This window comes from Microcaecilia unicolor, unplaced genomic scaffold (assembly GCF_901765095.1).
Source record: "Microcaecilia unicolor unplaced genomic scaffold, aMicUni1.1, whole genome shotgun sequence".
NCBI lineage: Eukaryota > Metazoa > Chordata > Amphibia > Gymnophiona > Siphonopidae > Microcaecilia > Microcaecilia unicolor.
The window spans coordinates 1-27,959 of NW_021963671.1; the positions used below are offsets into that span (position 1 = coordinate 1).

At 44.0% G+C, this 27,959-nt stretch overlaps 1 protein-coding gene across 1 annotated transcript in view; it reads left to right on the forward strand.

Annotated features, from left to right (window-relative positions):
* Positions 1 to 2,959: 2,959 nt before the first annotated feature.
* Positions 2,960 to 27,959, forward strand: part of LOC115459558 (kynurenine--oxoglutarate transaminase 1-like) — a gene marked incomplete at its 5' end in the record, with an annotated part of 47,332 nt that continues 22,332 nt past the window's right edge. Inside the window, 3 exons of the mRNA XM_030189370.1 lie at positions 2,960 to 3,080; positions 17,741 to 17,817; positions 18,039 to 18,128. Of these exons, the coding sequence (XP_030045230.1) occupies positions 2,960 to 3,080; positions 17,741 to 17,817; positions 18,039 to 18,128 (288 nt within the window). The remainder of the gene's footprint in view (positions 3,081 to 17,740; positions 17,818 to 18,038; positions 18,129 to 27,959) is intronic.

Genomic DNA, 27,959 nt, shown 5'->3' on the forward strand with positions numbered 1-27,959 from the left:
TGTATTTCGACAGAGATAATATGAGGGGGGGGGGTGTAAGCTGGGGCACCACCTCTCTCATTTAGACATGTTATATCAGATGAGAATTAGAATTAACTGGGGGGTGGGGAGACCCTGAGGTGGTACTTGCAATGTAGGGGGTATTAGTTTCCCCTATCAAAAGATCAAAAATTCTGCAACACCTGCAACGCCATAGAATAGACATTGCATTACTACAAGAACCAACTTATCTGAATCTGAACATGCCAAATTAAAAACTTGGTGGGTGGGGTATTGTTTAGCGGCGGCGGCTCATAGGCAAAAGGGAGGAGTAGCCATTTTGTTCAGGAAAGGAGTAGTAGACAAAATTAGCCCACTTTATAGACCCTGGAGGTAGATTCTGTACTTTGTAAAGGTTATTAAATTGCATGCCAGGAATTTGTACTAGGGAATGTATATGCACCTAATCATATGACCGCTGGTTTTTATACAAAATGATTACGTCAAAGTTGTTAGCTATTGAGGCCGATGTCATATTGATAGGAAGATACTTTAATGCAGTTTTAGATCCCAGATAGATAAATCCCACCCAGTGGAAGGGATCGACATACCAGTGGGAAAGGGCTTTCAATATTCTTGGTGGGGTGATCAGGTGTTAGGATCTACTCACAATCCGAGGGAATTGTGAATTGTCAACCAGAGCTTACGAATAAGAGTTTATACGCATGGGCGGAGCAAGGTTATTACTTGTCGTGAACCACTAATTTCACAGGGGAAGGGAGGCCCATTCGGATGAGGAAAGTGTGTTACGACAACCAGGAGACTCTTGGGGAGCGAAGATTTGCGTACGGGCAGATTTCGCACTAATATCCTAATGCTTCCCTGTGAGCAGTTGAGTTGCAGAATGGAGGGAACAGACCAGAGAATTTGTTCAAGGTCATTGAGGGGAGGAGAGATCTCAATATCGTTAGTATACAAAGCCTTGAACAAGTGAAACAACACAAAGATTATTCAGCGTTGAAAGTAGGTGGGAACATCGATGGGATCTACTTTGACCACTGGGACGTATCAATTTCAGTTGCATGCATACCCACTTAGTTCCAGATGCACGTTTAAAGAGAATGCGCTTACAGGGAGATACATAGGAATTATATCTCACCCTCCCACTGTAATGCCATATGGGGGGCTGTGGGAATCAGCATATTTAAAGTGTGGGGACACTAGTGGGACTTTGTCCCATATGTTTTGAAGTTGTTCACAATAAAAGTTTACTGGCGTCGCATTCGCAGCTTTTGGGAGGCAGAGCCTACATATACGGGTAGTGGGAACAGTAAAACAAATGATATTGTATGTGCCAGGAGGCCTTCAGGGGTACAATAAATATGTAATACTGCTTCTTCGCAAAATGTGCCTGATTGCTCGAAAGTGTATTCTACAATATTGGACGCCGCCGAATATCCCAGCAATATTGGCATTGGAGGAATCAGGTACATCTACTAGCGACATGGGAGGCAAGGGAGTCTCATTTTCGCCAAAGAAAAGGAAACACTTTTTGGCCATTGGGGTCCTTATGTACAGATATTGCACTCCCGGGTGTCGTAACATGCTGCTTAATCAAGGCTGACCTCATAGGGGGCTTACCTCTTTTCTGGAGGTTGTCTCGAGTTCCTGGTGGGGTGGGAGGGTTGGCTGAGAATGGATGGGAGGACTAAGGAGGGGGTGATGGTGGGTAAAGTTTATGATGACCACTTGACCCTGATTGATAGAGACTTTCAAGGTTTTGTTTGTTTTTTTCTGACTAGAGTCAGTTGGTTTGACACACTGTCCTAATTAGAGGTTTGCTGTTTGATAATTACCATATAGGTATTAGTAGCAAATACGTGTATTTATCATCTGAGTGGGGGGTGGGAAGTTTCAGGTATAAAAATTCAAATGACAGAGGATAATGTTCCTATTTATATTGGAAGTTGAAAGATTACTGTGATTTGGGTCATCAATAAATTATTGAAAATAAGCTGAGGAAGGGGGATGAGTGCGGAGTTGGGTAGATGGGTGGGAGGAAGGGGGGAAAGTTAAAATTTTGATGTGTACTTTATTATCTTGAAGTTGTAATTGTTGCCTGTTAATCTTGTTGTACCGTTAATAAAAATTATTGAAATATAGAAATGCAGAGGGTCAAAAAGTCTAGGGAAGTTTCTGATGATGGCAAATTTAAAATCCCCCAAGACCAATAACGGGGAGCAGGGCTCACATCAGCTAATGTAATAGTAAGGGTCTTCTAAAGATATGGAAGAGAGTAGAGTGGATGATAAAACAAAGCTAAGAAAAAGGGGAGTAGGTGCCCTAATATTGAGACCCAACATCAGAAAAATTCAGGGGGCAAGAAAGGCCAAGGAGAGGCTTGTAAGTCAGTGTGATAGATGAAAGACATGCAAGCATGTTCATTGAGCATAATCAGTGGTTAAAATATTTGGGGAAGGGTTGGGGGGTTTCAACATAAAAAATAATTTCCTTAAAAACATTTGAAAATAAATGACTAATCATATTTCCTAATTTTTGTCCACTGTACTTATTCATACTAGTTTCTTCTGCTCCTACATTTCTTTTCCTAGCTCCTTTCTGTTTTATCTTCTTTTTTTTCCTCCCTCTCTCTGGTATGTGTGCATCTCTTCATCTGTTTCCCCTCTAGTACAACCACTTCATTCCTCCACTGCCCCCTGTTCCCTTTTTTGCCCTCTAACAGCCTACATAACCCTCTGTCAACATCTTTCCTTCATTCTAAAGCGTCCTTTCTCTGTATTTTATCTTCTCCCCTATATGTGTCTCTCATTCAGCCTATCCCTGTCATCCTGTTTCTCTTCCTTCCTCATTGTCTACTCCTGTTCATGTCTCACCTTCTTCTGTTTTCTTTTCTTGATCTTCTCACTTTAGCCTCTCCTTTTCCAGTCTCTCAGCCTCTCCCTCCCTTGTTTTGCTGTAGGTGTTTAAGAGGGAGGAACTGAAGGTAATCTCAGATCTCTGTGTGAAACACAATCTCTTTGCTTCAGTGATGAGGTGTACGAATGGCTGGTCTATGATGGAAGCAAACAATGTTCGGATTGGTGAGTAAGCAACAGCACACAATAACATTAATAGGAGTAATTTCATAACATTTTTTTACAGTGTATAGCATGTTCATGCATGGAAACACTTGTAAAATTGCATGCAAGTATACCCACGTAAATGCTAAACCTGTCGTTTCTGTCTCTGTAGTGCCACCAAATTTGTCCCTTCGTTTTTGAATACACTACCAAAGTCCTATCCACACTCCTTATCATCTCATGCTTAGATTACTGCAACTTGATTTCACAGATTTCCCACTAAACCATCTCTCTCCCCTTCATTCTATTCAAAATTCTGCTGCACGATTTATATTCTGCCAGTGTCCCTACGTTCCACATTAGCCCTCTTCTCAAGTCACTTCTTTAGATCTGTATACAGTTCAAAGGTCTCTTATCGACTTACATTCGTTCGGCAACTCTTCAGTATCTCTCCACACTTACTTCTCCCTACACATGTCCCTGAGAACTTGTTCACTGGGCAGTGTACAGCGTTGAGGGGTAGAGCTGTTCCAAATATGTTTCAGTATTTTTGGGCAACCTCAATTACATCATATGTTCAATGAATATTCATGAGAAAAATTTGCATGCAGTGGAGGCAGTGCATGCAAATTTCTCTCATAGTAACATAGTAAATGACGGCAGAAAAAGACCTGCATGGTCCATCCAGTCTGCCCAACAAGACAAACTCATATGTGCTACTTTTTGTGTATACCCTACTTTGATTTGTACCTGTCCTCTTCAGGGCACAGACCGTATAAGTCTGCCCAGCACTATCCCCGCCTCCCAACCACCAGCCCCGCCTCCCACCACTGGCTTCTGGCACAGACCGTATAAGTCTGCCCAGCACTATCCTCGCCTCCCACCACCCGGCTGGCTCTGCCTCCAATCTCGGCTAAGCTCCTTGGGATCCATTCCTTCTGAACAGGAATTCCTTATGTTTATCCCACGCGTGTTTGAATTCCTGTTTACCGTTTTCATTTCCACCACCTCCCGCGGGAGGGCATTCCAAGCATCCACTACTCTCTCCGTGAAAAAATACTTCCTGACATTTTTCTTGATCTGCCCCCTTCAATCTCATTTCATGTCCTCCTCGTTCTACCACCGCCTTCGCACCTCCGGAAAAGGTTCGTTTGCGGATTAATACTTTTCAAATAATTTCAAATAATAATTTAGGAAAGAGTAAAAAGATAAGAAAAAAGGTAATTAGAAAGATGGGGGATGCTCACCTGCTCTAAGGGGGGTCCTTTCACTGCTTCATCTGAACATTCGGTGCACAGGCACTGTTACAGCTTACTTGGGGGGGGGGGGGTCATTGACGTAAAGGACACCCTGGGCTCATCCTAAGTCTCTAAATCAAATGGAATGGACTAGCTATTACTTGATAAAATGAAAGGAAAGCTGCTCTGGGGAAAATTTTCACCTTCATCCGGTGGGGAGGGGGGAGTAAAGGATTCCTCCAAAAGGTTCTCATATTTGTATTTTATTAGTTTTTATTTATATTGCATTTGTATCCCACATTTTCCAACCTCTTTGCAGGCTCAATGTGGCTTACAATACATCATGGTAGTGGAAGTAAGAAGAGAATAGATATTTGGTTTACAGAAGATTTTGGGTTCCATAGTAATGGAATACATGATAGTAATATAACAGAAGGCATTATTAAACATTTCTGGATATATGTGGGGAGCTTCATATGTGTTGATCTCTGTGGTATATCGTGTCAAAGGATGGTCTTCAGTTGTTTTCCGGAAGTTGGTCAGTCATAGATCGCTTTTAGGTTGCGTGGCAACGCGTTCCAGAAATGCGTGCACATATAGGAAAAGGTTGATGCGTGCATTAATTTGTATTTTACACCTTTGCAATTGGGGAAATGGAGATTAGGAATGTCCGAGATGATTTTTTAGCATTCCTGGGTGGAAGGTCTATCAGGTCTGACATGTAGGCTGGGGCATCGCCATAGATGATTTTGTGAATTAGGGTACATACTTTGAACGTGATGCGTTCTTTGAGTGGGAGCCAGTGTAGCTTCTCTCGTAGGGGTTTTGCACTTTCGTATTTTGATTTTCCGAATATGAGTCTGGCACTTTCGTATTTTGATTTTCCGAATATGAGTCTGGCTGCCGTGTTCTGGGCTGTTTGGAGTTTTTTGAGTATTTGCTCTTTGCAGCCAGCGTAGAGTGAGTTGCAGTAGTCTAGATGACTGAGTACTAATGATTGTACCAGATTACGGAAGACGGTCCTTGGGAAGAATGGTCTTATTCTTTTTCATTTCCACATTGAATGGAACATCTTTTTGGTTGTTTTTTTTTCACGTGATTTTCAAGTGTTAGGTGTCGATCGATGGTAACTCCAAGGATTTTTAGGGTATCCGAAATTGGTAGATTTTAGTTTCTCATGAATATTCATTGTGGATATCATGAAAACCTGACTGGCTGCAGAGTTCCCAGGACAGGTTTGGGAATCACTGATCTAGGGTATTATGTACATAAATCCCAGGTCCTGAATTCATTCTCTGTTAAACTAGTAATAAACACTCTGGCAGGAAAAAATTTCTTGCTAGCAACGATTTATTATGAACTGTTAGACAACTAATAAGGCAAATCAGAAATGTTCTCTATCAGTAGTTTCATTTTAACATCTAACAATTTAGGAATACCTAATAGTACACAGACCAAAATACCAGTCTGACACACTTCCAACACAGGATAATTTATGTTTAAACTTTTTTATGACGTTATGCATAATACAATTCAACTTGGAGTATTCATACAGCATGGATCAGTATACAAATCGACATTCCAACAACATATTCAACATCGTCAATCACTTTTTCCATTTTCCTCCTCCCCTGCCCCCTCCCCTGCTTACTACTTTTATATTTCAGCGATTGTTAAAATTAAAGCGTAACATACAAAAGAACATTCATAACTGGTTAGGTGTACAATTGTAAAACAACCAGTATTCTACTGTGGTGCAGAGGTGAACAACTAACCTCCCCAAGTAAATATAGAGTTCCATACCTATTACCTACCCTACTCCCCATTTCCTTCTCCCTCACCCTCCCCCCCTCTACTCCTTTTAATCCCTCCCCCCTTGATTAACTCATGTCTGACACATCACAGTATTATGAAGAAACCTGGCACAATTATAAGGTATTAACAACCAAACTTCGGCGCCTTTCTGTGTCATTTTTTCCAGGTAGCATCCCCATATTTTAAGAAACCGTATTTTCCTTTTGCAATGTCCTTTTGCCTCTTTCGCCTCCCACACCAGCAATTGGTGTACCCTGTTAGGCCAGTGCCAATAAGATGGCGGAGTGGCTACAGTCCAATATTGCATAATACATTTCTTCGCTACCAAGCATAATTTTCGATACAATAAGCTTTGTCAGCGTTGAGTCTTAATGGTGCTTCTTTCAGATCTAGTACCAACTGCAATGGATTCATGTCTATTCTAACTACACAAAACACAAGACAGGGTAAGTAACTATTTGTCTCCAGTATCTCTGTAGTACTACACATCCTCACACCGCATGATATAAAGAATATCATGTCTATTACATTTCAAGCAGAGCGCTGTCTCTATGGCCCCCTGATAAGCTCTATGGATCCTCCTGTACGCGCATTCCCTGTAATCTGCACCCCCAAGTATTCTTGGTATCTTTTGTCTGCGCTGCCTAATATCCCAAGATTCCAAATTACGGCATCACATCCTTTTCTCATGTCTGTCAATCATAGTCATCTCCTCATCGGAGCCAGCCCCCACAGCTTCTGATGCATCTGGATATGGAGAGCAGTTTCAGAGATCTCATCAAAGAATTTTTCGATTTTGTTACCCAATTTACAATGCAATGCTGCTTATCTAATGTTTTTATATAGTGTTTAAGTTGGCGTACATATCAACCCCAACCCTGCTCCCTTGAACCAATAATTGTGTCAGCGGTAGTATATCCCCGCTCTTCCCAGTACATCTGCTATACAAGTCACTCCTGCCTGTGCCCACCTATCAAAAGTTTTATTTTCCAGCCCGGGCACAAAGGACGGATTTCCCCTGATGTTTAGATACTCAGTTACTCTCGGATCTCCACCCAGTAGTTCCCCTAAGAATCTCCAGCTGCTCTAAGTGATAAAATCAGGACATTGTGTCTAAGTCTATGTGGGATCTCCTTTTTCTGTAAATGTGCTAATGTTATCCCATGATATGGACTATACAGCGCTTCTTCCATCTCTAGAGGTGTGTTTTTCCTGGGATTGGAATAGCCAATCTCGCGTCTGGCATAGGAGGCATGCCATATTGTAAAATTTAATATTAGGTATTCCCCAGCCCCCTTGCCTCCATCCACCCAGCATATATTTCAACTGCATCTTAGCTCGTTTTTTTTTGCCCAACAAATCTGGACATCAATCGATATAAGCGTTGATACTTTTGCAGGTAACACTATGGGCAGGATCTGTAATGTGTAAAGCCATCTTGGCAATATCACCATTTTAATAAGACTTATCCCGCCCACTAAAGACAGTGTTAGGGTGCCACATGAATCTAACTGCTGAGTTGTCTGTTCCAGCAGTTTGTGACATTAAAGTATAGAGCTCCCTGCGTGTAGCCGGTAGCATAATCCCCAGGTATGTAAAAAAACTTACCTCGACCGTTTTCCAAAGGAGAATCCATCCGGCCAAATAGTTTGGATGTTGAGATTTATCGCAAGAGCTTCGGATTTGTCTGTGTTAGTTTAAAGCCAGAATAGCCTCCATATTCACGAAATATCTCTAATAGATTCTGCAGGGTCTCCTTCAGTTTCATGATGACCACCAGTAGGTCATCCGCAAATGCGGCAAGCTTAAATTCTTGATTTCTAAGTTGTACCTCAGGAATCGCTGCACAATCATATATGTCTCTAATTAAAGGGTCTAATTGCAGCGCAAAAAGTAGAGGGACAGTGGGCACCCTGTCTAGTACCTCTACTAATCTGGATTTCCCCCCGATATATTTCCATTTACCAGCACCTGTGCTCTCTAGGTAAGTAATACAATGTTCTGATTGCTTGCACAAAGTTACCCTGGAATCCATATTTTTCTAGCACCGAGTACAGAAAGGGCCACTCCACTCCACTCTATCAAATGTTTTTTCAGCGTCAAAACTTATCATTAATGCCTGTGTGTGGGAGTGGCCCAATCCTTCCAATGTTGCTAAAATACTCCTCAAATTTTTGGTGACAGATCTACCTTGTACAAATCCTACCTGAGCTGTATGGATAAGATGAGGTAGTACCCGTCCCAGTCTATTTGCTAAAATTTTTGCAAATAATTTTGCTTCTTGGTTAATCAATGAGATGGGTCTATAAGAGGTTACCAGTTTTTCATCCCTTTTAGGTTTAGGAAACACCACTATTCTAGCCAAATTTAAGTGTTCTGGCATCCTACCATTCTCCATCCATTCGTTAAACACTTCAACCAAGGTAGGGACCACCGAGTCTCCCATCAACTTGTAAAATTCTGCTTTATCTCCATCTGGTCCAGGGGCTTTACCCGATTTGCTCTGAGTTATTACCCAGGCCACCTCTTCAGCACTAATTCTAGCATTCAGTTGGGCACAATCCCCAGTTTGTAATTTAGGGGCCTGAACCCCGTCTAAATATAGCTCCCCCGGAAGTCCCTCTTGTTCTGACGCCTTATAAAGGCTTTGATAATATGTCTGGAATGCTAATCTAATCTCTCGGTTAGAGTGAAGATAAGTCCCCTCCGTGTTTTTAATAGCTGTTACATTTTTGGAAGTATATTTAGATGCTATAAGTCTAGCTAGGTATTTGCCTCCTTTGTTTCCATGCCTACATAGTTGGAACCGATAGTAGGCTTGGGATTTGAGTTCTCTATCATGTAGTAGGGAGTTCAAAGTTGTTTGTAGTTCCATCACCTCTTGTCTAATCTTATTACATGGGGTTATACCATATTGTCTATTCAATTTAACTAGTCGCTTTTCAAGCCGCACAATTTCCCTGTCTCTTGCACGTTTATATTGTGTCACATACAGTGCTTTTTTTGTAGAAAAAAAGGTGCCGGTACTCATTATGGGCGGGGTCACCACATATGGCTCCACCCCTATGATAGCCACACCCCCATTAACCACACCCCCTATACCAGCCATGGCGCATATAAACAGACATCATTGGAAATATTATAGTACTATAGGAGAAAAAAATAACGTGATTTTTTTTCATGATAAATAATCTCTGTAAGCTCTTACAGCTCCAGTATACCCAGTGCAAAATAAGACAGCCAATGTAAATTCTCAAATTGGACATATTACAAACACTAAAATGAAAAATAAAATGATTTTTTTCTACCTTTCTTGTCTGGTGACTGTTTTTCTTCCATATTGGTCCCACTCTGTGATTCTGCTTTCCTTTATTTTCGCTTAACTCTTCTGTGTCATTGTCATTTTTGTCTCCTTTTCTTTGCTTTCTTCAATATTTTCAGGCTCGCTCTCTGTCCAGATTTAATTCATTCTTACTATCCATTCTTTAATTTCCTTCTCTACCTGTGGCTTTTCATCTTTTCCTCACCCTTGTTCTCCCCATGCCCTTCCCTTATTCTCCAGTCTTTCCTCTATTCCCCTTTTTCCATCCAGCAGCTCTGCTTCTCTCTCCCCATCCTTCCAGTGTCTCCCCTATTTCTCTTCTGCATTCTTCCATCCAGCGTCTTCCCTCTTTTCCTCCCCATCCTTCCGTTTTTCCCTCTCTGTCTCCCCATCCTTCCATCTGTTTTCCTTGCCCTTGCCCCTCTCTCCCCATCCTTCCATCTGTTTTCCCTCTCTCCCAATCCTTCCATCTGTTTTTCCCCTCTCTCCCCATCCTTCCATCTGTTTTTCCCCTCTCTCCCCATCCTTCCATCTGTTTTTCCCCTCTCCCCATCCTTCCCTGTTTTTCCCCTCTCCCCCATCCTTCCCTCTGTTGGTTTCCCTCTCTCTCCCCAATCCTTCCCTCTGTTGGTTTCCCTCTCTCTCCCCAATCCTTCCCTCTGTGGTTTCCCTCTTCCACCCAATCCTTCCCTCTGTGGTTTCCCTCTCTCCCCCCAATCTTTCCCTCTCTCCCCAATCCTTCCCTCTGTTGGTTCCCTCTTTCTCTCTCTCTCTCCCCAATCCTTCCCTCTGTTGGTTTCCCTCTTTCTCTCTCTCTCTCCCCAATCCTTCCCTCTGTTGGTTTCCCTCTTTCTCTCTCTCTCTCCAATCCTTCCTCTGTTGGTTTCCCTCTCTCCCCAATCCTGTCCCTCTGTGGTTTCCCTCTCTCCCCAATCCTTCCCTCTGTTGGTTTCCCTCTTTCCCTCTCTCCCAATCCTTCCCCTCTGTTGGTTTTCCCTCTCTCCCCCAATCCTTCCTCTGTTGGTTTCCCTCTCTCCCCAATCCTTCCCTCTGTTGGTTTCCCTCTCTCCCCAATCCTTCCCTCTGTTGGTTTCTCTTTTTCTCTCCCCAATCCTTCCCCCCCCCCCCCCCCCGCGACACTCCGGGCGAGTCCTGCACTTAGTTTTTTTTTTAAAGACTCAGAACATGCGAACGATGCAGCCGGCAGCGATTGAAAGAGGCTGTCTGGGCTGGCGTCTGCGTCGGAGCTTCCCTCACCCTCTGCGAGTCCCGCGAAACAGGAAGTTGTAACAACGAAGGCGGGACTCGCAGAGGGTGAGGAAGCTCCGACGCAGACACCAGCCCAAACAGCCTCTTTCAATCACTGCCGGCTGCATCGTTCGCGCGTTCTGAGTCTTAAAAAAAAAACAACTAAGTGCAGGACTCGCCCGGAGTGTCGCGGGGGGCGGGGCAGGCAAAAAAAGGTGCCGGTACGCCGTACCGTTTCGTACCAGCACAAAAAAAGCACTGGTCACATAACTTATTATTTCACCTCTTAATACTGCTTTCACAGCTTCCCAGAAGTTAGTGGTACTAGCAACTGAACCCTTGTTAAAGTGTTTATACTCGGTCGACTTAGCTTGTAAATATTCCCAAAACCGTGTGTCTCTAAGCAAGTATGCTGGAAACGTCCAACTGTTTAATTTCTCTTCTTCCCCTCCCTGGGTCCAGCACATTCTGATCACCGAATGATCCGATTTAACACAAGGATCTATATGTGCCTCAGTAATGTCTGTTAATAGTGTGTGGGAGGCTAGCAAGTAGTCCGTTCTGGCAGAGGTGCCATGTGCTCTAGATTGATGTGTATATTCTTTGTCTAGTGGATGCAGTGTCCTCCAAATATCAATTAGCTCGAGTGTTGTGCATAGATCCGGCAAACCCCTAGTGCTTATCTGTCGTAAATCAGTTGGGGAAATCTCCTCCCAGCAATATGGGCAATGTTTCTAGCTGTGTGATCTGCTTAAGCAACCTCTTATAGAATTTTAAATCTAGCGTATTAGGAGCATAAATGCTACCCAAAATTATTTTTTGTCTATTTAAAGTAAACACAGGATAATTTATCTATACGACTTCCTGTATGGAGAAGCATGAATTAAACAGCCATATAGCCTTTTGTGGCAGATAATGTCATTTCAGGAAAGCTTTTGCACAGCTGATACAATTCTCTTTATGCAAGTTCTAGCTCTTTTCAGATGGTGAGCAACATATGCAGTATCCGGATGTATAGATAAACAAAGTCCTGTGTTCAATAAGTTTTTGAATCTTGTTGTTGCTTAGGAAGGCAGAACAGGGTATTTCTGTTCTCGTTGACCTGGGCAAACCTGGAAGGAAAGATAAACAAAGTCCTGTGTTCACACAGACATAATATGTACAGTATCTTCAATGTAGACAAACAGCTGAAGAATGTTATAAATAAACTAGTTAAAAAAGGCCCGTTTCTGACAAAAATGAAACGGGCGCTAGCAAGGTTTTCCTCGGAGTGTGTATGTTTGAGAGAGTGTGTGTGAGAGTGACTGTGTGAGAGAGAGAGAGTGAATGTGCGAGTGTGTGTGTGACAGAGAGAGAGTGAGACTGGGTGCGAGTGTGTCTGTGAGAGAGAGTGTGTGTGTGAGCATGAGAGTGTGTGCCCCCCTCCCTCCCAGTTCCAGGTTCCCCCTCCCTCCCTCCCTCCGAGTTCCAGGGTCGTCCCCCCCTCCCTCCCTCCGAGTTCCAAGGTCGTCCCCTCCCTCCCTGCCTCTGAGTTTCAGGGTCCCCTCCCCTCCCCTTCATTATGCTCTCTCCCCTGCATTCATCCATATGCAGGCAACGTCCTCTGCCCTGCCCCCTCCATCCATCCATGTGCAGCATCTCTCCCCTGCCCCCTCCACCTCCCTCTGAGTTTCAGGCCCCCTCCCTCCCAGTTCCAGGGTCCCATGGAACTGGGAGGGAGGGGGCACGGAGAACATTGGAGGAGTGACGTCAGCAGGTGGTTACAATCCCCGTGACACACATTGGAACGTTGGAGGAGAACGTTGGAGGAGTGATGTCAGCAGGTGGTTACGATCCCAGTGAGACACATTGAAATGTTGGAGGAGCAAATTATTATATTAGATAAATCATAGTCACCAAGGCTTTCTTAGGCAAAAATAAACTGGAAGCCTAGGCACTGGTTTTATCCCGTACACTCAGAAATAAACATATTGTCCTTGATTCTTCTCACACACAGGTAGGATGGAACAGGCTGTATTGTCACAAGCCCAAAGTGCTTTGCAGTAGAATCCATGTTAGTTTGACATTGCCTATAATTCAGGAATTGTAAGAATTTGATAAAGTCAATTTTGGTAAAACAAAGATGCTGGGTATTACCACAGACCCTGTTGAGGAGGAATTTTTGTGGGATAATTTTTTTTTTTTTAGGTGGGTGAGTCAGGGGATGTGATATTTAGGTGTACAGATGCTCAGAGATTTGAAGTGTACTGTATATATGAGCAGAATTATGCAAAACCTTTTCAGCAAACTAGCATGGATTTGGGGTGATGGAAAGGATATCCTGGTGGGAGGTGTATTGTGGCCATTAAAATGAATATTCTTCCAAAGTTATTTATTTTTATTTCAGATTTTGCCTTTAGAGATACCAAAAGGAGTTTTACTAAAGGTCCAAATGGATCTAAATAGATTTATCTTGGGAGTTCACTTTCCAATATTGTCAAGGACTATTATGTGGCAGTGTACAACATTGAGGGGTAGAGCTGTTCCAAATATGTTTGTGTTATCGGGCGGCCCAATTACATCAGCTGTTAGAGTGGGAAGTTAATCCTGGAAAATCCAGAGTCATGTTGGAGCAGGATCATTTTCCCAGTTTTGCATCGAAGCATCTACTATGGATCTCAGGCTCCTTAAGGAGTCTAAGGGCAGATTTATAACCCTTGATGAGGCATTTGTTGGACACTTAGGGCGTAATTCTTGCACGGTATGGAAGGCCTCATGGTCTCCTCATTGGTTTCCATTCAACATAAGCTTTCCTTTACTGCAGGGTGTGAAGGGAGGCCTTTTATTAGGTGGGAGGAGAATGGCTTAGTCCATTTTTGACAGCTTCTGGATTTTGGGAAGTTATGTACATTTTCAGATTTGCAGGAGATGTACGATCTACCTGCTTGTGACTTTTTTCCTTATTAACAAGTTAAGAATTTTGTTGGTACACGAGGTTGGCTTAGGGAGGACCAAGAAAATAGAAACCTTGAAAATCTATGGGTGGCATTGGGAAAGTTGAAAGGTCCTTTCCTTAGCGTCAGCAGCAGATGAATCCAGAGACATGTGGGTAGTTTCCATCTACCAGCAGGTGGAGATAGAGAGCACTGATTGATCCAGTGCCTACTGGACATTGCACTCAGGCACAGGCAGCTCCTTTATTGACTCTGGACAAGTCACTTAACCCTCCATTGCCCCAGGTACAAATAAGTACCTGTATATAATATGTAAGCTGCATTGAGCCTGCCATGAGTGGGAAAGCGTGGGGTACAAATGTAACAAAAACAAACTTCCTGGCTAGTCAGTATTCTCTATCTCCAGCAGGTGAAAGGATGTATTCCACTGACTCCTGGCTTGGTTTGCTCCTGTTCTGGCTTTGTTGGTTCAGTAGAGCTGGGGGGTTTTTTTTTAGCTGAACGATGCCAGCTTTAGAGAGTACACCTGGTCACCCCAAGTTCCTCCTCTACCCCTACTCCCCTGCCGGGGGGGGGGGGGGGGGGGTTATTCTCCAGCTCTCTAATCCTCATAGATTTACTTTGTTTAAAAAAAAAAACAGCAAAAAAAGTGGCTGTCTGTTCTGGCCTTACACTCTCAAGGTGCTGGCCCGACTTGGGAGAGTTGAGTGAGCCGAAGATTCCCTTCCTGCTGAATGGCGAGTTCCTGTTACCAGCTGCGGTGAGTGTGCCTCTTACTTTCTGCCTTGCAACAGCTCTACTTCGGCCTTTTATGGTGACAGAATTGGTGAAGTGCTGTGCAAAGCGGAGAACAGCGGTGAGGCTTTGTCCCAGAGGGTACTCTGGCTCTGACTCCCTTGAGATCCCCGGTGGGGAGATTGAAGCTGGCTCTTCCTATGCGCGGGAAACACGTTCTGCTCCTGTTCTGAGGACCCGGTAGCCATTTTGAACTCACCGTCGCTGATTTCCGCGGTTCCTGCCGCAACATGTTTGAATATTTCTTAGACTTTTCCTGCTCCCTTGACTTGCATGGGTGGAGAAGGGGACATGCCAGCTGGTTCTCCTTTTGTCTGCTCCAATTTGCCCTTTTCCCCAGAGTTTGTTTTATTCAGGGCGGCTCCTCCATTTGAGCCTCTATGGGCGGCTACAGTGAGGGATCTCACTCTTAAGGTAGTGTTTTTGATAGCCATTTCTTCTGTTCTCAGGGTTTCAGAATTGCAGGCTCTCTTGCAGGGACCCATTTTTCGGAGGCAGGAGTGACTGTTTGGACTGTACCTTCATTTTTGCTGAAGGTGGTTTCCTCCTTTCATCTCAATCAGTCGTTTTTACCGGCTTTTGATAAGGACTACCGGCGCTTCTGGATATCCAACGTACTCTTCTGCAGTACTTAGAGGCTACTAATAACTTCCGCCAGTCAGTCCATCTTTTTATCCTTTTTGCAGGGCCTCGGAAAGGTGAGGCTGCTTCCAAACCCAGAATTGCCCGTTGGCTTTGGGAGGCTATTTCTTTGGTGTACGTCCTCGCTGATTGGTCTCCTCCGGCCCTCTTCCGGGCCCATTCTGCTCGGGCTTTGGCGTCTTCCTGGACAGAGACACAGGTTTCCACTCTTGATGAGATTTGCAGGGCGGTGACTTGGTCGTCCTCTCATTCCTTTGTCAAACACTACTGTGTAGACTTTGCAGCCCAGGAGGAATTCTTGTTTGGGACCGCAGTCCTTTCAGGTGGATTTGCATCTGCCCTCCCCTGTTTGATACTGCTTTGCTACATCACACATGTCTCTGGATTCATCTGCTGACGCTGTGGAATGAAAAACTATGTTCATACTTGATAATTTTCTTTCCTTTAGTCGCAGTAGTTGAATCCAGAGACATGAGTTGTCCATCTACCAGCAGGTGGAGACAGAGAACACTGATTTGTCCAGTTCCTCGTGGATGTCATGCTTCCTGGCTAGACAGTATATCTCTTCAGAGCAGTTGAATCACATAGAAATCCAAGACTTCCCTTCCTCACAGAGATGTAATCCAAGTAGAAGCGCAGAATGTGAACACTTAACCTGAAAGGCAAAGCTTAAAAGAAACCAACCACCCACAAAACCTTGCAGCAATATTCTTCAAACAGACCCAACAGCAGCAGAAAAAGTGAACTGAAAAAGGTGGATTCATTTCGATTCCTTACAAGTTTCTCTGTGGAACTGAGTTTACTAAGTTTAACTACATGGCCTAGTGGGAGCGGGATTTAGGAATGATGCTTACTAAGGGAGGATGAAAATGGGTTTTCTTGGAGGTTAAAAAATCTTCTACAAGTATTATACACCTGTGAAACTGAAAGCGATGCGCCTTGCTAGTGTATCAGACATATGCTGGAGATGCCTCCTGGAGTGCAGTACTTTTTATCACCTCTTGTGGTCCTATGGTCATATACAAATATTCTGGGCTGCAATTACTCATATTCTGGGAAGAGCAGACCTGCCAAGTCTCCTGCATTCAGCGGGAGATTCCCGCTTTGGTGGGTCATCTCCCGCCGAGATTGAATCACTGTTTTTCTCATCGCCGCTGCTGCTTCTCCTGGCAAATAACAAAAAATAAAAAAGCATGGGGCTGCAGCAGCCTTCAGGCATGCGCTGTCGGCTCTGCTGGCCCTGTGCCCCCGGAACTTGAAGTTGACGTCAGTGGGGGCACATCAGAGCCAACAGCGCATGCCTGAAGGCTGCTGCGGCCCCACACTTTTTTTTTTATTTTTGTCGCAGCTGCTGCAGAGATTGCATGGAAACAGGAGGGAGACTAATGAAATGAAACAAGTTGAAGCCAATAGGTTAGTTTTTATCTGTTTCCCCTTCAAAACAAAGCAAGCAAACCTATGAGCTGCTGTATACACGTTGTCATTCTTTATTGTTGGTAGCATTTTTTAATTTAATCTCATTTATATTTTCAAACATGCTGGCTTGTGCAGTAAACAGATGTACCGCATAGAGTTCTTGGAATAATGTTGGGAGCAGAGGAGGCGGGGGGTAGGGAGGGGTTGGGAAGTATAATGTTACAGAAAAATTAGATTAACAGTGTTGCGCTCTACCTGTTTAGAGAGAGTGTTTTGAAATTATGTTGTAAATGAAATGTGCTGATGAGCTGTTTTGCGATACCTTTAATAATAAAAATAGTTGAAACATAAAATTATAAATGATGCCTGCCTACATTATTAGAAAAAAATGTCCTTAGAAGAAGGAGAAAATTTATTGTGCCATTTAGTTTTAAAGTTGAAAACTGAATATGAAAAATATATTCAGAATACCTACAGATAGAGAGGAAATGCGTGTGTCAAGATTACTTGAACTGGAGGGGATTTCAATTATCCATTATTCACAGGGGGGAAAAAACAAACAGTTTTCTACACCCTGCTATACAAATTTTTCCAACTTATATGCAGCAAGTTAAAGTGCATTGTAGTTAGGGATGGGTGTTTGATATAATGAACCTCTGTCTTGCTGCCATTCATTCAGCTTTGTGGTGTGCTTTTTTTATGGTTTAACGGTTTTTATTCAGGATCAAACAAACTCAACAGTGAACAACTAAACAGCAAGTCATGACAAAGACATCAAGCAAATACATGACAATGCTCAAGCATAACAAATAGTAGGCAAAAACAACTTATAGCAAAAGACTGGGTAATACATGATCCTTTTTTTTTTTAACCACCCATTACCCTCCATCCTCATTACCCTTGTTTCCTTGTGTTCTGCTTTTAGTAGTGTGCATAAATTTGGATAGAGCAGCACAGAGAGCTGAGGAGTAGTCTGATGACTGAACAGTGAGTTGAAAACTAGGGAAACCAGAGTTCAAATCCCACTCCACTTACTGACACTCCTTGTGACCTGGGGCAAGTTACTTAATCTTCCTTTGCCTCAAGTCCTAATTTAGTTTGTAAGTCCTCTGGGACATGAAAATATTTACTGTACTTGAATTTAATTTGCTTTGAACTTGAATAATTAAACCCAAAATTGTATTCAGTTGCATAGTACTTCCTCTTTCTCCTCCTAACTTTCTCTGGCTCTCTTATCTACAGACCTTCAGTGCTTCTTTTCTTTGTTTGCAGCTAGCTTGCCTGGAATGTGGGATCGCTCAATCACCATTGGAAGTGCTGGAAAATCCTTCAGTGCAACGGGCTGGAAGGTGACAAAAACAAGTTTGTTTGTTTTTTCATAACTCCTTGCCTTAGGGCTTGTCTCCCTGACACAACTGACTGTGACTGGATGTAACATAACATAGCAGATGACAGCAGATAAAGATCAGTATGGTCCATCCAGTCTGCCCATTTATACACAGGACATACAGTGTGCTACCAAATGTTTCACTTAAAGTGTGATAAATCATATGTTTTCTTTCTCATTTAGGTTGGCTGGGCTTTGGGTCCTGATCATCTTCTCAAACACCTCAGAACCGTTCATCAGAACTCAGTGTATCACTGTGCAACAGCAGCTCAGGTAAGGTGGCGCATCCCATCTTCAGTGGAGAATTAACCCATTATGGTGGCTGATAAATCACACAACAAGATAGCTGCCTAAATGTGTTGTTCCAGCTCTCTAGTGTCAATCTTCAAGCCAATTTTGAATTTTATTTATTATTAGGATTTATTTACTGTGTTTTTGAAGGAATTCTCTCAGGCGGTGTACAGCAAGAGAACACATAAGCAATAGACAATTACAGCAGTAAAGATATTCAAATTACAATACAAAGTATGGCATAGTATGTATGCTACATTACAGTGTCAACACAATATGTGATAAAACATTTTAATAGGTAGCATAAGGTGTAAGCAAAGATGGTACATATAGAGTAACAGGAGTAAGAAAATAAGGGGACTAACTTAAAGATGCACATGATGTCAGAATGGTGCTTGAAAATTATCTTAGCTAGGATAAAAGTAGATAAACATGTCCTGCTGTAGTATGTACAGCCAGTGTTGCACCTTGTGTGTGTGACTATCAAGTTATTTCTTCCATTAAAGGCCTGGTTGAAGAGCCAATCATTCGCTTTGCTTCCTGAAGTAGAGATAGTCTTGTGTTAAGCAAAGCCTTTCAGGGAGTGCATTCCAAAGTGTGGGGCCTACTCTGGAGAAGGCTTGCTGGCGGGTTTCACATTGTGTGATGTTCTTTGGAGATGGTGTGGTTAGGTATGCTCCTTGGGAGAACCTTAGTGACCTTGGAGTTGTGTCGAGGGAGATCCTGTTCAAGTACTCTGGGCCATTTCCTTTGAGGGCCTTCAAGACATAATTATTTTTTTTTTTAATGTTTAAATATTTTTATTAACCATCATCACAATACAACAATGTAAACTTATTCATTTTCCCCACGTTTCCCCCCCCCTTTCCCCCTCCCCTCCCTCCTCCCCCTCCCAGCTCTATTTCAACTGTCCTTATTGGGTTAATCGCTGAAATCGAGACCACAGTTCAGAAGATGGGTTGTACCTTCCCATTCTTTTGTCCATTAGCTGCTCCAGTTCCCCGACCAGGGAAAGTTTCAGAGTCCAGTCCAGCTCTGAGGGAGCCATCTGTTTCTTCCAGTGCATTGCAATGACACTCTTAGCCGCTGTTAAACAAATCCTCTTACGGCGTCTTTGCCATTTAGTTCCTCTTCTGTTACCGAGACCCAAAAGACACCATTGCGGAGTGCATTGGAACGGCTTATTCGTGCTTTCTGAAATTTTTGTCGTTACAGTTTTCCAAAATGGTTGTAGAGTCCGGCACGACCACCAAATATGCAAGAAAGTCCCCTCCTCATCTCCACACCTCCAACACAGTGGGGATGCAGAGGAAAACATAGCATGTATTCGATGCGGGGTATAATACCACCGCAACAATATCTTAAAGGCAATTTCTTTTAACAACACACAATTCGAAGCTTTTTTGACTTCTACTACTATAGCCTTCCACTCATTTACTGTAAACTCCCGTTGCAGATCCTGTTCCCATTTTATCATATAAGCACATTTCTCAAAAGATCTACCTCTAATCAATTTGTATAACATAGATATAACTCTTCTCATTTTCCCCAATGATCCCCACAAATTTTCAAGTTCCTCATATTCTTCCAGGTCCCTCCTCAACCACCCTTGTTGGCTCATATAATGCTTGACTTGTATATAAAAATAAGTATCTCCCGCACCTCCCCCACACTATTCCCGGATCTCCTCTAACGGTCTTAGCTCCCCGTCATCCAGGAGATCCCTGAAACAAATCATCCCTCCTCTTCCCACCACCCTGCAACCTGGTGACCCATTCCCACTTGAAAAGTCGGTTCCCCACCTATACCTGCCAGTGTGGAAGTTTTCCTCTTCAGCCAGAACCTTGTTCTGAAAGAAGCCCACAAGGTCAACAGATGGTTCACAAATGGGTTTGTTGTCATTTGACCGTATACCCTCGGTTCTATTGAAGCCCATATAACCGACTTCAACTTATAACCCTGCACCATCTCTTGGTCTAAACTAGCCACCACCGATGGAGCCTCCTGACTCCATGCCACTACAAACTTTACCTGTGCAGCCCAAAAATACCATTCCAAATTGGGCACCCCCCTTCCCCCCAGGTCTACCGACTTCCACATCAATTTCCTGTGTATTCTCGGAGCTTTACCCCCCCATATAAATTTCATAATCTCCCCCTGAAGCTTATTTATTTCCCTTTTAGGTACCTGTATGGGCAAAGTCTGGAACAGGAACAAAATCCGGGGTAAGATATTCATTCGTACTGTGGCTATTCTCCCCCACCAGGATAGCCATTTACCCTGCCATCCCGCCATATCTCTATGTACTTGTTGAAACAACGGCCCATAATTTAGTGGATATAGCTGATTCAACTCAGAGGGTATCTGGACCCCTAAGTATTTGATATTTCCCTTCTTTAGTCGAAATGAGAACCCCTGGAGCACTTCTACCAGTCGACCATATGGGATTGACACCCCCAGAACTTCAGACTTGTCATAATTTATCTTAAAACCTGAAATCCTACCAAATTGATTGAGCTCTTTCACCAAGTTTGGTAAAGTCGTCAGGGGACTCGTGACAAAAAACAGAATATCATCAGCAAATAATGCCAGCTTATGTTCCCTGCCCGCTACTACGATCCCTTTTATGTCACCCATCTCCCTTATCCTCTGCGCCAGCTGTTCAGTCGATATCGCAAATAACAAGGGAGATAGTGGGCAGCCTTGCCTCGTACCTCTCCCTATCTTAAATGCATTGGAATACCCCCCGTTTACCTTGATCCGCTCCGAGGGTCCTTCATATAACCTTTGCAACCATCCTATCAACCCCTCTCCAAAACCCAGATGCCTCAGTACCTCCCATAGATAGGGCCACTCCACCCTATCAAAGGCTTTTTCAGCATCTGTGCTTAGCAAAGCCATAGGTCGACCCTTCTGTTGAGTCTCCCAGATAATATGCAGTGTACGACATATATTATCGGCTACTTGTCTCCCCGCCACAAACCCTGATTGATCTGGGTGGATTAATTTGGGCAATATCCCCCCTAATCTGTTCGCAAGGACCTTGGAGAGAATCTTAACATCCAAATTAATTAATGAAATTGGTCTATAGGACCCACATGCGGAAGGATCTTTGCCTGGTTTCAGTATAAGCGATATACCAGCTTGATGCATACTAGAAGGGAGGGAGCTGCCTTGAAAACAAGCATTGCCCACCCTTACCAACAACAGCCCTACCTCCCCAGCAAAGATTTTATAAAACTTTGCAGAATATCCATCTACTCCTGGGGCCTTCCCTCCTTTAAGCCCTTTTATAACCTGCCTAATTTCCTCCAACCTGGTAGTAATTAGGCACCGCTGAGTGCTGACCAGTTACTGCTGGGTTACCATGGGAGCCCTTATAGCCACCTCAATGGCTGGTGGTAAGTTCTTCCCGCTGCATGTCCATGCTGTAAGACTTATCTTGCCACATGGCTTTTTTTTTTTTTTGGGGGGGGGGGGGGTCATTTTACCCACTGCAGTAAAAAAGGCCCTGGCGCATGGGAAAAATGGCCCCCCCCACCGCTACCGCAGGGCCCTTTTTCCTGCAGCTTACTAAAGACCCCTTAGTTCTTGATGTACCAAAATGAGTATATGGGAGAATCCTTTTTCATTGTTTTTTTTTTTTGTACTTTTTATTTATGCATATTTTCCAACAATATCAAGTATACATTTATCTATATCTTGAAAAAAAAAAAATCACAGAAACAAATTGAAAGAAAAAAACCCCCTACCAAACAGAAAAAAATATATATACTAATTGCATAGCCCACAATAATGACAGGGGTCAAGCAAGGAAAAAATATCATAGATCCAAGAAAGAAATGAACTAACAACCAAGAGCAGCACATTGACCTACAGCCGGTCATGCTAAACCTTAGGAAGGTGTATCGGAGTTAATAATGACACCGATTTCTTCTCTAGCCACAATAAAGTCTATTAGTTGTTTAGACTCAAAAAAAGAAAATAATTATCCCCCCCCCCCTTACTAAGCCACTCCAGCGGCTGCTATGGGCTAGTCCCGACACAGCCGATTAGTAAACAGAGGGGTTAGTCTGATACAAAATACAACACTTGTCAAGAAATTTCAAAATAAATGCGGCACCTAAGGCCAGGACCCTTGGCCTAAAGGCCAAGAATTCCTTCCTACATTTCTGTGTCACTTGGCACAAATCAGGAAATATACGAGTAGTAGAGCCAAGAAACTGTTCATTAAGATGTTGGAAATAAAGCTTTAAAGAATACTTTCTATAATACTCCAATGTGAGGATTACTAAGGGGTCCTCAGGAGCTTAACCGAGATTGGATAGCGGGGCTGGAGGTTGAGAGGCGGGGATAGTGCGGGGCAGACTTATACGGTCTGTGCCAGAGCCAGTGGTGGGAGGCGGGACTGGAGGTTGGGAGGCAGGGATAGCGCTGGGCAGACTTATATGGTCTGTGCCAGAGCCGGTGGTGGGAGGCGGGGATAGTGCTGGGCAGACTTATACGGTCTGTGCCAGAGCCGGTGGTTGGGAGGCGGGGCTGGTGGTTGGGAGGCGGGGCTAGTGCTGGGCAGACTTATACGGTCTGTGCCCTGAAGAGCACAGGTACAAATCAAAGTAGGGTATACACAAAAGTAGCACACATGAGTTGTCTTGTTGGGCAGACTGGATGGACCTTGCAGGTCTTTTTCTGCCGTCATCTACTATGTTACTATGTAAATGAAAGGGGGCCGCTAGCTTTTCACAATCCTCGCGAGATAACTTGGGCAACCAAAGAGAGCACAATTCCTTTCTAATTTCACCTCCCTCCACCCCAATAGTGCTAGTATATAGTGTACTATAAAATCTCAAAAATTGATCCCTAATATTTCTATCCTTATAAAGTATGTGATCCCCCTGCTCTTTAATTTTGGTAATCAGCGAGTCCCGTTGATGGTGTCTCAAACAATTAGCCAGCATCTTCCCGACTTATTGCCAAATTCAAAAAACTTATGCTGGAGACGTTTCCTCAGGAACTCCACCCGTTCAACCTGTATTTGATCCAAGGCCGCCCTCCATTTACGTACCTCCCGCAACTCCTCTCCTAACCCCCCTTCCTGATGCTTACGCTCCCAGTAGGCTAGCCTCTCCCTGGCTTCCAGTTCTTTTGCCTCGCGTTCTCGTTTTTTCCGGGCGCCCCATTTAATTAAGTGACCCCGTACCACCGCCTTTAAGGCATCCCAGAGTGTTCCCTCCGATACCACCCCCATGTCATTCATACTACAGTAATCTTGAATTACCTTGCGTAAATCCTCACATACCTGTTTATCGCCCAAAATTCCCTCATTAAGCCTCCAAAATCTCTGTTTATCCTCTTCTCCCAACCCCTTCAAGTCAAGTTCCACTGGGGCATGGTCAGTGACTGAGATAGACCCCACATCTGCATCCACAACATGTTCCCATAAGACACGGCTACACCAAATCATATCGATTCGTGTATATGAGTTCTGAGAGTGAGAAAAAAATGTATATGCCTTCTGGGTCGGATGTTTAAGTCGCCAAACCTCTAGGAGATCTAATCTCGAGGCCAGTGCCCTCAAACTCCGAGCATAAGGCTTGTGTACTGTAATGTGTCCCTTAGAGTGATCCATAGATGTATTCCATAAATTAAAATCTCCCCCCATAATCATCCCACCTCTTTGAAATTGAAGAAGCTCCTCCCTTATATGCTCAAAGAACTCTCCCTGTCCTGAATTAGGTGCATAGATATTCACAATTGTCACAGATTTCCCATATAAGAGCCCTCTGATCGCTAAACAGCGCCCCAATTCATCTCTATAAATGTCATCAGTTACAAATGGAATCCCTTTCCGAATATAAATGACTAGACCGCCCACCTTTCCCCCTCTTTTATCAAAGTGTGCAATACATTCACTGTAAGCCCTCTGATGTAATAAATGTGCCTCTCGGCGCCTAATATGTGTCTCCTGCAGCAGGACTATATCCCATCTACTCCTCTGTAACTCCCGATACACCAAATTTCTCTTCCTCTGCGAATTTAACCCGTTCACATTCCTAGTTCCCAACCTCAACCCTTTCCCTCCCTGCACCCCCCTCCCTCCCCCCTATTGCTGAGCGGTACCATTTGCCGCCAGCCTAATACTGTAAGGAAATAACCCCTCGCCAGAGCTGGCACCCCCTTCTCCCCCTCTGTTTTCCCCCCCTCCCCCCAAATTCGTATTCCCTCTCCCTCCACTCCACCTTTCCCAAACTCATTACATTATAACAGTGTAATAGACATCCATTCTCTGAACTCATAACAGAAGAAAACTATTGCAAACCCTGTCTGGCAACCCTCCAGGGCTGCTCAACAACCTATAACTGTGGTGAACTAAAACCAGTAGTGTCTCATACTTTCCTTCAGGGTACTCTGTCCATTTCTGGCCTGTGGGAGCCCGGCCCTTTACGAGAACCCGCCTTTTGCCATGACGATCCTCTCTTCTCGGTTGCTGCTTTTCCTGGTTTTCCTGTATCTCCTTCAGGAGGCAAATTTTTACAGCCTAGCTCCTTCAGCACTTTCCACGCTTCAGCCAGCGAGGTCACCCGCCTCGTTTGGCCCTCTACTGTAAGCTGCAAGCCAAATGGGAAAACCCATCTGTACCTGTATTTAGCCTGTTGAAGAAACTTGGTCAAGTCCCGAAACTCACGTCTTCGTTGCAGCGTGCCCAGGGCCAGGTCTTGAAATACTAGCACTGTTTGATTGTCCCAGGGAATTTCACCCATCAATCGTGCCTTACGCCAGACCAGATCTTTAGTCTTATAATCCTTAAAGCATGCCACTATATCTCTGGGCTGCTTATCTCTTCAGGGTCCCAGGCTTCTGTGTACCCCATCAAATTGTATCTCAGTCCCATCTCCAAGCATGTGCTCGTCTCCTTCAGATGCCAGGATAAAGGCACAAATTGCTTTTACCACCTTAGTACAGTCCATATTTTGGTCCGTTTCTGAGACCCCCTTGAATCTTAAATTATTTCTTCTGGATCTATTTTCTAAGTCCTCAAGATCCAGCTGCATTTTATCTTTCTCTGCACGCAGAGAGCCAATCTCATTTTTCAACTCCAAGATGTCTCCCTCCACATGCTCCAGTGCTTCCTCAGCCTGTTCCACCCTGCTGCCAATTTCCCTCACCTCTTTCTGGATGTCCACCACTGCATCCTTGATTGTTTTCCTCACTGCTGCCATTTCAGCTTTAAGCGCTTTAAACCAGCGCGTTACCTCCTGCTTTGTGAGTTCATTTTCACTTTCTTGCTGCTCCATCAGCCCCTCCGTATCAGAGCCCGAGTCCACGTCCACCATTTTGTCTCACGCCTTGCGCGGGGTGCGACTCGATGTTGCCGCTCCGTCCCGCTGATCGGCGCTATATTTAATTTTCTCTAGGCGCTTTCGGGTCGCCATCAATCTCCGGACTCTGACCGCCTAAATTCGCGATCGCGGTTTCGCTGGGGGAAAATCGCTGCTTTCACTGCTGCCCCGACGGAGCTCAAACATCAAGCGGCCATCTCCGACGGTGACGTCACTTCCTCTCCCTTCAAGACATAATTTTAAATTTAGCCCTATATTGTACTAGTAGCCAGTGAAGATTTTGCAAAAATGGTGTGATGTGGTCACGTCACTTACAACCTTCTACTAGTCTTGCTGCAGCATTCTGTATCAATTGGAGCTGGTTCAGACCCTTTGTAGTCAGACCAGTGTAGAGGGCATTACAATAATCCAGTCTTGATGATGATATGGCAGGCATAACTGAGACAAGAGTTGCCTTTTCAATGTAAGGAGGGAGGCAGCGTAGTTGTTGTAAATGACGGAAGCAGTTCTTGAAGGTTGCTTCCATTGCGTAGCTTCCTATTATTCCAGAACCTGTGGGATAGTTGTGTCCATCAACCAGCAGGTGGAGATAGAGAACTGAGCTGAGACCAATCTCTCTTAGCATCCAGTCCAGCTCCTTAGTATTTTCTGTCTCCAGCAGGTGGATAGAAACACTTTGTAGCCTCTGGTTCTGACTGCTTTGCTCCTGGTCCAGTTGGTCACTAGTTGAGCTTTGTGGGTGGCTTAAGTCTGCAGGTCATATCTGGAGGTCTTCAGATCCCTGTCTCTGGTGCTCCGGGAATTTACTTCTTCCCTCCCTTCACCTCTCCCCTGTTTCCTGTGGAACTCTCGTTTTGCAACACACCAACTTTAAAAAAAAGAAGAAGGAAAGAGGTTTGTTGGAGAGCATGGGACAGAGTTCTTGATGGCTGTTGCATTGTCACTTAGGGTCAGAGCATCAGGCTGTCTTGTCAGGATCCCTTTCTTTGCTTTTCAGAGGTAGGGGGTCTCACTGCACATGATTCCTTCCTTTCTTCTTAAAGTGGTATCAGAATTTCATCTCAGCCAATCTGTGGAGCTTCTTTCACAGACAAGACAAAGAGGCTCAGTATTTTACCTTGAAGTTTCTCGATCAGTCCTCATTTGATGTGTGGATGTCATGAGTGAGTTTCACAAATGAAACAGACTGTTTGTGCTTTTTGGTAAGCATAGATTTGGCCTCATGGCTTCCAAGCTCACAATTGCTAGATAGCTGAAGGAGACTATCACGTCAGCTTATTTGCTTGTGGAGAAGCAGGCTCCTCATGCCTTGTGGGCTCATTCGACGATGCATACAGTGACATCCTGGGCAAAGACTAACCTAACCTTACTGTCTCCGGCAGATATTTGCAAAGTGGCAATGTGGTCGACGCTGCATACCCATGCCAAGCACTACAGGGTGTGAACGTTACGGCACGCTTGGAAGACAGTTTTGGGGCTTCAGTCGTCAGGGCAGCGGTGCCAGGATCCCACCCACTCTAGGGATTGCTTTTAGTGAGAAGCTACATAATAGAGAAATTAGGTCTTAACTGATAATTTTCTTTCCATTAGTCCTTCGCAGTATTCCAGAGATCCGCCTGAGGTTTCTGAGCTGTTTAGCCGGGGCAAAGTAATAGGTGAAATAACAACTGTCACCTTACATGTTACTTCCTGCATATCTTTTGCTCTCTATAAGTTGTCCAGAGATAAGAGTGGTCCACACATGTTTTCTTGTCTGGTTAGAATTATGTTAGTGAGTTGTTTAAATTGTGTTTATTCTGAGTTTCTCCGTACTGCTTGTCTAAGTAAATACTGAGGAGCTGGTCTAGGTGCTAAGAGAGATATTTCTCGGTTCAGTTTCCATTTCTCTATCTGCACCTTCTGGTTGATGGTCACAACCATCCCACAGGTTCTGGAATAGTGGGAAGGACTAATGGGAAGAAAATTCAGGTAAGAACATAAGAATAGCCATACTGGATCAGACCAATGGTCCATGTAGCCCAGTATCCTGCTTTCAGCAGTGGCCAATCCAAGTCACAAGTACTTGGCAGAAACCCAATTAATAGCATCATTCCCTGCTACCAATCCCAGGTCAAGCAGTGGCTTCCCGCATGTCCATCTCAACAAACCATGGACTTTTCCTCCAGGAATTTGTCCGAACCTTTTTTTTAAACCCAGATACGCCAACAGCTGTTACCTCATCCTCCGTCAACGAGTTATAGAGTTTAACTATTCTTTGAGCGAAAAAATATTTCCTCCTATTTGTTTTAAAAGTATTTCCATGTAATTTCATTGAGTGTCCCCTGGGCCTTGTACTTTTTGAAAGAGTGAAAAATCTATTCACTTCTACCCATTCCACACCACTCAGGATTTTATAGACCTCAATCATATCCCCTCTCAGCTGTCTCTTTTCCAAGCTGAAGAACCCTAACCTTTTTAAGCCTTTCCTCATACG